At 34.5% G+C, this 10,354-nt stretch overlaps 1 protein-coding gene across 2 annotated transcripts; it reads right to left on the reverse strand.

The window, feature by feature from the left end:
* Nucleotides 1-2,907: 2,907 nt before the first annotated feature.
* On the reverse strand, nt 2,908-6,849 carry LOC104091834 (LRR receptor-like serine/threonine-protein kinase GSO1). 2 transcript variants are annotated; one of them, XR_011411068.1, is made up of 4 exons: nt 5,741-6,849; nt 5,439-5,654; nt 3,354-5,338; nt 2,908-3,263 (listed from the first exon to the last, which is right to left on the reverse strand). XR_011411068.1 is itself a non-coding variant. In XM_009597262.4 (3 exons), exons 1-3 carry the CDS (start codon nt 6,795-6,797, stop codon nt 3,486-3,488), a joined length of 3,126 nt encoding a protein of 1,041 aa, XP_009595557.2. In that variant the 5' UTR covers nt 6,798-6,849; the 3' UTR covers nt 2,908-3,485. The 2 variants fall into 2 exon arrangements, 1 of the variants encoding a protein (XP_009595557.2); XM_009597262.4 differs by having other exon boundaries at nt 2,908-5,338.
* Nucleotides 6,850-10,354: the final 3,505 nt, after the last annotated feature.

Raw genomic sequence — 10,354 nt, forward strand, 5'->3', positions numbered from 1 at the left:
ATATTTATTTTATTATGCTTGGAGCCGAATCCCTCCACTATAAAAGGGCTTGGTTATTATTTCTGTAGGATAAGTTTTCTAAGACTTACATTATAATAAAAGTACTATATTCTTCTACAGTAAAAAATCGCTCTTTCAGTTTCTTAGATTGATTCTATTTGTCGAATCCTAAGGTTCATTGTTTTTGATAACCTTATCTAGGTTGCATTCTCTCCAATCTACATTTATATTTTATTTATCCTTGTATTTTGTATCAAGTTACGCCACATATCCTCGTAACTGCGTATAAATTCAATTCTATCTATTTTTCCGGTAAACACTTATGTTTTTAAGATGTCCAATCTCTTTTGGGATCTGACCCTCAATGGAATTGAATGTCAAATCCAAAATTTGTAGCTTAAAAATATTGGAAACTGTAGAGGGGATGGATCCAATAAAACTATTATTCCTAAGACTTGGAAATTGAAGTTGATGTATAAACCCAAACCAGGAAGGAATCTCCATGCTGAAGTTGTTGAAACTTAAATGAAGAAACTTAAGACGACGCAAATGTGCCATTTATTGAGGCAAATGGCCATGGAAATTGTTGGAACTCATTTTATTGGAACCTAGACGTATCTCCCTAAGGGAAGTAACGTTCCCTAAACGATTAGGAAGTGATCTTGATAATTGATTTTGCCGCAAATAAATAACACCCAACCGCTGCAATTTACATAGATTATCTCCAATAAATCTTGTAAGATTGTTTTTATTGAAGTTCAAGAGCTGAAGGTCCCTCAAGTTATGGAGTTGAAGGCCCCACAAAGGAATATGTGGTTTAGACTGCGTGAGACATAATCACGTATAACACAAGTGCTAATATCTAAAGAAAATCTTTACATGATCCCGTAACTATAAACATCTCATCTACCCCCAAGACTTGTGGAAGACTACAAGTCAACCAAGTCTTGCTTTCTTTTGTGTGTACTTCATCGGAGAAAATCTTTATTCCGTTTTCTCTACAACCGTGCGGTGAAAAGCAGTGTTATATCTACTAGAACATCATATACACTAGTTATATCGAGACCAAAATTTCAATGGATGAGAAGAAATCACCTTTTGTTAGGATTTGAACCTAATTTTCTATGATTTTTGTTCATTTCATTGACCGACGTATTGAAGTTCTAATGCTTGTATCATAATCGTAAAAAATTGACTCTCCATGTGGACGAGCTGAATCTCGATATGTATCATGAATATTAGAAGATCACGTAAAAGATGAGCCCGGGATTGAGTTGAGAGTTATTTAGCACCGATATCATTTGTACAATAATCATCAATACCGGTATCATTTGTACCATAATCATTTATGAGCAGCACAAAATATTTCTCGAGAAGATACATAATAAGTATAAAACAGAGAAGAATCAGTCAATACCGAATAAAACAAGATTTGATAATTCCACGGTGCAGATTCTTAGCGTAATGTTCGGAGATCACAATTAATGGAGATAACGGGCGGGCCAGCTATTAAGGGGAGGAGCAGTTATGGATAATTTTAATATTTAAATTCCCTATTCCTCCACATTGTATCCCATCTAAGAAATCGATCTCTTACTCTCTAATCAGAGCATTGTATTTATGGCTAATCAAACAAAACAAGATACGAGAAAGAGGATGTCTTGATCAATAAGAATTCGTTGCCTTCTTACTTTATATTTGATTTTCTTATTCGTTGTTTTCATTATTTCTTGCCATTTATATCTGAGAAATTGTATCAAATAAATTGTTTGGTGCCCTAAAATATAAATTTAATTGATTTGACTAAATTAAACATGTATAAATTCAATAATAAAAGGGAATTGCAAGAGGGGATTCTTCTATAGTGGTCCAAAATTGAGAAGAATAACCAATAAGACTATGCGGGGTAACGTTTCTCTCTTGGGAAGGAAATTGAGGAGGCTAAATAATAATATTTCTGTTCTTAATTGGTTGATTCAGAAAACCTTGAAGTAAGGAGGCTGATTTTTCAATTATACCATGTAAGCTTTGTGATATGTTTTTATTTTTGCTATTGCCGTTAATTTGTTTGTTGCTTTGCTGTTATATTTATGCTAATAACTCGTTCGCAACTTTTATTAATTATTTTTCAATTGTATCATGTAAATGTCTCTCTCATGTCAAACATTTATATTATTAATTGTCTATTTGTATTCACAGAGTTCCTCTAAAAAAATTAAACAACTCACCGCCAAAGGTTGTGGTTGTGATGGAGTGATAAGTGCTCATGTATCCTTAATCAGAGGTTTCAGAATCAAGCCCCTGGTATAGAGTCACATTTGGTAGGGAGCGCTTTACCTTTCAAATTGGGACTTCCCAATGCGAATTCAAATTAGTCGGGCCCCAAAGCGAATACTAAACACAAGTAAGAAACCAAAAGAAACAAAAAAAACATTTTAAAAACTCATTGTGGTTCGAGAATATACCAATATGTTATTCTCTAAAGTTTTGCTTCATCGATTGTAAAATTGTGCTACTACTAGAATTCCATATCTAGCACAACGTCTAGCTTCCCAAAGTTCCCAACAAATGAAAATGGGGACAGCATGATACACTATTTTCTGCACAGAATTCTTGATCTGTTCCATTTTTGTAATATCACCATAATAGAACGTACATCTATTGAAATACCCAAAGGTCCTGCAAAATATCTCCAGATGGCAAAAATGAGCAGTTTTCTTACCCCATAAATCTTATTTGGAGTATGTTATTATATTTAATAGGAAATAGTGTTCAGTGATACTAGCATATTTGAAGTTAAAGCAGAATCACGTAAAATACAAGTGCTAAAATAAAAAGAAAATCTTTACATGAACCCCAAAATTTTGCAAACATTTGCAACAAAAGAGTGATTTGGAACAAGAGTTTCCAAGAACATGCTCAACATGCAAGAAGTTGAATCCTGATCTTCTTTAGCATCCCTAGGACATCTTTCATGTTGATCCTTCTTGAAGGAGATTCAACACAGCAATCTAGTGCCACTTTCATGATCGATGCCACACAATCTAGCTTCTTGTTTAAGTGATTATCATGTGGTGTTACGAAGTTGGCATCTACAACATCCACTATTGCCTCTGGGAGTGAACAACTCACCCATTGCTTCAAGCTAAGATCTCCCTCGAACATTTCATCATTAGGCTTTCTCCTTGTAAATGTTTCCATTAACATGATCCCGTAACTATAGATATCACATTTTGTTGACACCAGTCCACCCAGTCCATACTCTACACTCAAAAAAGATTAAAATGTTAACATTTATATTGGTGGAAAAAGGAAAGGAAAATCAACGTTCAAAGCATGAAACAAAGACGTGCCTGGTGCAATATAACCCAACGTTGCTAAGATTTTAGTGTATAAATCACTCTCATCATCACCAAGCAGTTTTAAAATACCAAAGTCGCTAAGGTGGGCTACCATATTCTCATCCAGCAAGACGTTACTAGGCTTCAGATCACAGTGAATCGCAATGAGCACCCATGATGGAGATATTCCAATGCACATGCTGCGTCTATCATTATGTTCAGTTTCTGCATAATGTCTAAGAAGTAGTTGTGTGAATACAACCACTTATCGAGGCTTCCATTGGGCATGTACTCTAGTACTAAAGCCTTAAAATCAAGGTTGGAACAACTAGTGATGACTTTCATGAGATTCCTATGGCGGAGGTTGCACAAAACTTCACATTCTGTATCAAAACTCTTAAATGCCTCTTCCAATTGCATATTGAACACCTTAACTGCAATAGGAGTCCTACTTCTGAGAATGCCTTTATAGACAGAGCCAAAACTCCCAGAACCAATCAGATTACTCTCGCTAAGCGCATCGGTTGCTTGGAGCAGTTCATAATATGAAATTCTTCCTCTTGTTGCAATAGACAATGAATCAGTTTGTTGAGGAGCTCTTTTACCTTTTCTATACCTTATCCATACAAGCACAAAAGTAATAGGAACATATACCCGTGCAATTCCCAGTGGAAGAAATAGAAGTAGCATTCTGTTCCTATTTGATCCATGCTTTGAAGAAGTGGGGCATGGCGGGACACTAAATCCTTTCGAACCACATAAAGCTTCGTTGAAGAGAAAAAACTGACTTGAGAGGTTCTTGAAAGGACCCCCAGAGGGGATTTCACCATACAACTTGTTATAAGAGACATTGAAATACTTCAGGTATTGAAATTTCTCAAAAGACTTAGGAATGGTTCCTGATATATTATTATGAGAAAGGTCTAGGAGTTCTAAACCTACCATATTGCTCATTGAGTCAGGTATAGATCCGTGCAACTTGTTGTGTCTCAAAGAAAGGTTCACCAGATTTTGCAAGCTTCCGATTTCTCTAGGAATGCTATTTGAAAATTGATTCATTGACATATCCATATGTATCAAAGCCTTTAGATTTCCAATTTCTGGAGGTAAAGAACCGCCCATGTTATTTGACGATAAGTCAAGAACTATTAGATCCTTAAGGTTCCCTAAGCTTGTTGGTACATTGGAACTTAATTTATTAGAACCCAGACATATCTCCCTAAGGGAAGTGTTCCCTAAACAATTAGGAAGTGATCCTGAAAGGTGATTTTGGCTCAAGTGTATGCTACCCAATCGCGGCAATTTACAGAGGTTATCACCAATAAATCCTGTAAGTTTGTTGTCATTCAAGAACAAGCGTTGAAGGTTTCTCAAGCTGCCAATTGATGTGGGAATTGATCCAACCAAGTCATTTCCAGAAATATCAAAGTCAAATAAGCTGCTTAAGTTCCCAACTTCATTTGGAATTCTCCCTTTAAATTTGCAACTGCTGGCCAAAAATATTGTAAGAGATGTGGAAAGGTTACCTATGGAAAGTGGAAGCATACCATTTAGAGGGTTCCAATTTAGAGAAAGAATTGTCAAATTTCTACAATTGGTTAAGGAAGTGAGGAAGCTTAGCGATGAGTCGCAAGTCAAATTGTTTTCCTGCAAGTTTAAGTACTGTAGATGAGTCAAACATCCAAGAGAGTTGGGAATAAAGCCACTGAGTTTATTGCTAGAAAGCTCTAAAATAGTAAGTTTTGAACAATTGCAGATTGAATGAGGAATAGTCCCAACAAGATTGGCCAATTCACCCAGATAAAGACGTTCAATATTAGGTAAGATCGAACCTATGTTTGATGGGAGGGTTCCTGATATATCATTGTCTGCAAGATTAATAATTCTTAACCCTGATGTGTTGAAAATCATCATTTGAAGTAAGCCACTAAAACTGTTTTCCCCTAGACTTAATTCCTCCAAGTCAACGAGATTGCTTATCTCTTTGGGTATTTCACCTGGCAACACATGACAAAAGAAGGATTATTGCTAACGAGTTTAACTAGTTAGTTAAATCTAGTTTAAGTTGTACTTTTTGCTATCACTTTGAATACGTACCAGTAAACATATTTTTCTCAAGATCTAGAACCTGCAGCTTGGTTAAGTTGCCAATCTCTTGTGATAAGGATCCATTGAGATTGTTCTTCCATAGTGCCAAAAGTTGCAATGAGGAGGTATTGAATATGGAGATTGGAACAGATCCGGTAATCTGGTTTTTCTCCATGCCTAAATCCACCAAATTAACAAGATTTTCGATTTCCTGTGGAATTATCCCTGCAATTCATGTGTAATAAAAATTTTGTCGAAGTAATTAGATACAATACTATTAATATTCATAAGATAATGCAGCAGGAACACACCTGTGAAATGGTTAGATCCTAGATACAAGACCTGCAAATTACGTAGACTTCCAATTTCTCTATGTATTGCTCCATCAAACTCATTTCCTGATAAAGACAACATTTGTAGTTCTGAATAATTTGATAAGCTTGTAGGCATTTGACCACGAAGCTTGTTTTGGGATAGATAAAGCCCTTTGAGTATTGGGAGACGACTGCATAAACCATTGGGAAGACTTCCTGATATGCTATTGTTTGAAAATGCAATCACTTCAAGTTTAGAAATGTTGAAAACTGACATAGGTATAGAACCTGTAAGCCGATTATTTTCTATGGCCAAAATGTTCAGGTTTTGAAGATTGCCGATCCCTTCTGGGATGTTTCCTTGAAGGAAATTGCGAGAGAGTACTAAAGTCTCCAACATTGAGGCATTCGAGAGTGACACAGGGATAGAACCTATGAGTTTGTTTCTGGTCAAGTCTAAAATCTTCAAATTTTCAACATTTCCAATCTCTTTTGGGATTTGACCATCTAAGGAGTTGGATCTCAAACTCAAAGTTTCGAGTTTTGAAAGATTAGAAAATGAAGAAGGGATGGATCCAATGAAACTATTATTGCTAAGAGTTACAACTTGAAGTTGGTTTAAAACCCCAAACCAAGAAGGAACCTCCCCGCTGAAGTTGTTAATACTTAAATCAAGAAACCTTAGTCGACGCAAACGTGCCATTTCTTGAGGCAATTTTCCATAGAAATTGTTGCTTCCCAAGTCAAGAGTAACAAGAAATGTGAGGTTTCCAAAATCTTTTGGAATTCTGCCCATAAGAGCCATGTTGGAAAGATTCAACGACTTAACTCTGTGATGGCGAGAACCACAAATGACTCCAACCCAATGGCAAACAGAAGTAGTTGAAAACCAGTTTTCATCAAAGAAGTGAAAAGGGTCTGAAATGATTTGGGATTTTAAAGAAAGAAGAGCTAATTGATCAGTGCTAATGTTGGTATGAGTCATGGCTGAAGTAGCCATAACATAGTAAAGCAACAAGAGTGTTGAGATAAAAGAGGTGAATGCTTTCTCCATAATTGCATAAAATTGCAGGAAATGGTATGGCTATTAACGATGATGTTTGAGACTTTAAATAGCCATGAGATCTTGCTTTTTGGTCTTCATGATATTTAAAATGTCTTTTTAGGAGATTTTTTTCATTTAAATCTCTGTTTTAAAGAAAAAGGAAAATTTACTTTTCTTTAATCATTAGGCATATCAGTAAGCAATGAGCTATATGTGCTAAAACTATGTACACTAGCTATAACTATCGAGTTTTTACGTGATTATAGTTTAATTGATCGTACGTAATATTTTTATTATCCTCCTTTCTCATTGTTTATTCAAGTTTTTAGTCTCTCAATGTGCGATTTTGTTTTTCCAAATTCGGTTGTTAATGTTGCAGTAGCATTCTTTGAACATTTGAGTCTCGTTATGCATTACCCCTTTTATCTCATTTTATGTGGCATACTTATTTTTAGTATTTTCAAAAGAATGACATATTTTTATATTTAAAAAAAATTTAATTTAAACTTTCCATTTCACTCTTACAGTTTGTTTGGATGTTTCATAATATATCGTATTGTATTATATTATATTATTTTATTTTAATTTATAAAATATTTGGATAGATTATATTGTTTATCGACGTTTCATAATGGCATGCACCAATAATATGAAGAATAAACTTGCAATAGTACAAAGAAAAAGTAAGGTACAAGTTAGAATTATTAAATAAGAATACAGAATAAAGAATAAAATAGGATTATTTTGTAATAAGGAAGGACAAGATGATGAAAAAAAAAAAAGGTAACTATGCGACCACACAAATCAGTCGTTACATAAAGGGGCACTTTTCGTCATTATATAATGACCGATTTAATGATATGATACAATAAAATAATTAACAATCAAAACAAATTAAAGTAACAATATAATACGATACAATACAATAGTTGATAATCATCCAAACAAGTTGTTAATTACATACTTTTAATAGACAATAAAATAAGGAAAAACTATGTGGGCTTAACCAAAGTGAATAATATCATGCCTAGTTAATAGTGTCTTTGGACCATTTTAACCTTATACGTTTTTTAGCTTGAGCTCGTAGTATGGACACTGTTGACGAATAATAGACCAATAAGTCTTCTTGTGTAAACTATAAATGTCATTTTTCTAGATGCTTTCTTTGCGAAAATTGCGGCAAATGTGAAAGAAGAGTAAAAGACGATCCAATTTCTAAAAGCTAAAGGAACTTGTTTTGGAATTCGTGAAGCAATTTCGTTCTTATATATACCTCCCTTTTTAACCACCCTTAGAAGGTGACTCAAAGATAGACAGCTATCAGCATCTAACATTATTGGAGAAGAAATAACAATTCATGGGCTAGTTATATTAGTGGGAACTTGTGGAATTAGTATCTAATAGATAGAGTAAGAATCTGATTCTCACATAAACAAATTTCTTATGCGATAGCTCAAATAATAAGTCAATGGTATATCGAAAACAACATATTTATCTCAAACGAGGTACATGTAAAGTTTGCGTAGATTCCATCTTTCCCAGACCTACTTATAGAGGATTACACTGGATATATTATTATTGTTATTATAGCTTAAATAATATAAGGTGAAGGAACGTGTATTAGAAATGTTGAAGCAACTTAGTTCTTATGCTACTCTTTTTAACCACCATTGGAAGTGGAAGGGAGTGGATTCACGTGCACCCATGCTTCACTTATTAAACCATATATAGCAATATTATATATCTTCAAAATACTTACAACAACAACAACAACAACAATCCAGTGTAATCTCACTAGTGGGGTCTGGGGAGGGTAGAGTGTACGCAGACCTTACCCCTACCCTGGGGTAGAGAGGCTGTTTCCAAATGACCCTCGGCATCCTTTCCTCCAAGAACTCCCCACCTTGCTCTTGGGGTGACTCGAACTCACAACCTCTTGATTGGAAGTGGAGGGTGCTTACCATCAGAGCAACCCATCTTCAAAATACTTAATATATGTGAATATGCCCTAGCTCAAAGACTCCTATATTGCAGTTAGTGTTTACAGTGGAAATTGGTATATCTGCTTTAATAGTTATTTTAATAAAGGCAAGTGAATCACGAACGATCCAAAAAAAAATTATTTTAGAATGATCCGTAGAACACGTATGAAATCTAAGATAGAATTATGACACAAGAATGCAAAATAATACAACAGTTAGCTTTGTGTATCTGCTAGTGTTCTTTGTTCCACAGATAATAACAAAGTAACAAAGGCTGAAATAAAATAATTAATCTATATTAATAGCGATGTCTAAAAATCATTGCAGAAATGGTGTCACAAGTGCACGAGCTATACTAGAATAATACAAATAAAGGTCTGAATGAAAATAAAGTTGTCTGAAAGAAATGCACAACTATGATAAAGTGGAAGGGGACTTCAGAGCTGCGAACGCCGTCCAGCTATACCTCAAGTCTTCTGCGAATAGCTGAATTCGAGCAAGTCTATTGTGCGCCGCTAGGACCAACTCCGGTATTTACACAAAAAGTGTAGAGTGTAGTATGAGTATAACCAACCCCATGTACTCAGTAAGTGCCAAGCCTGACCTCGACGAAGTAGTGACGAGGCTAAGGCAGGTCACATATATTAACTTGTACGCAATAATAATAATAACAATAATAGGAAGACATGGATAGAAATAAAACAGTTAACTCATATCAACAATCTAAGCCAACTCAGCACTCATAATCAATTATTACTTCAATCAATTTTTGTTTCGGTGTGCAACCCGATCCCATAATATATTCATATTCAATTCTGTTGCGGCGTGCAACTCGATCCCACAATATATTCATTTTTATTTCTGTTGTGGCGTGCAACCCGATCCCACAATATATTTATTTTTATTTAATTCCGTTGCGGCGTGCAACCTCATCCTCAATATATCTTTTCAATCATTCTGTTGCGGCGTGCAACCCGCTTCTCCAATATTATAATTTACCAATTCTTATAAAAGAAATTACCCCAATAAATGCAACAATTAATATGAAATTATAAGACAACAAGTATACAATAATTATGATTTATTTAGGAAACAAGTGATGACAAGTAGCAGTTAATTGTGAAAATTAAGGAGGAAATATGCAATTTAATATTTAGCTTATTATGCTAAAGGTCAAGTAACAATTAAGTCGCATAAATAAAATAAGCATGTACCAATTATAGCATGAAGTCAAGGAAAAATATTGAGCAAGGAATATGAGAAAAATAATTAATATAATAATTAATTCATGATTTAAAATAATTTATAATTTTTAGATAATTATGCAAACAATCAATTTGACGATGTATAGGCACTTGTCACTTTGCCTATACGTCGTTACGCGTGAAATTTTTGTAACAAATAATTCAAGGGTTCCATTCCCTCAAGTCAAGGTTAACCACGACACTTACCTCACTTTGAAACAAAATTTAAGATTCCAATAAACTTTTGCCTCGCGAATTCGTGTCCGGAAGCTTCAAATCTAGTCACAAACAATTCAATATACTCAATACGAATCGTAGGATTTAATTCCATATAAAATTA

Source organism: Nicotiana tomentosiformis, chromosome 9, assembly GCF_000390325.3.
Source record: "Nicotiana tomentosiformis chromosome 9, ASM39032v3, whole genome shotgun sequence".
NCBI lineage: Eukaryota > Viridiplantae > Streptophyta > Magnoliopsida > Solanales > Solanaceae > Nicotiana > Nicotiana tomentosiformis.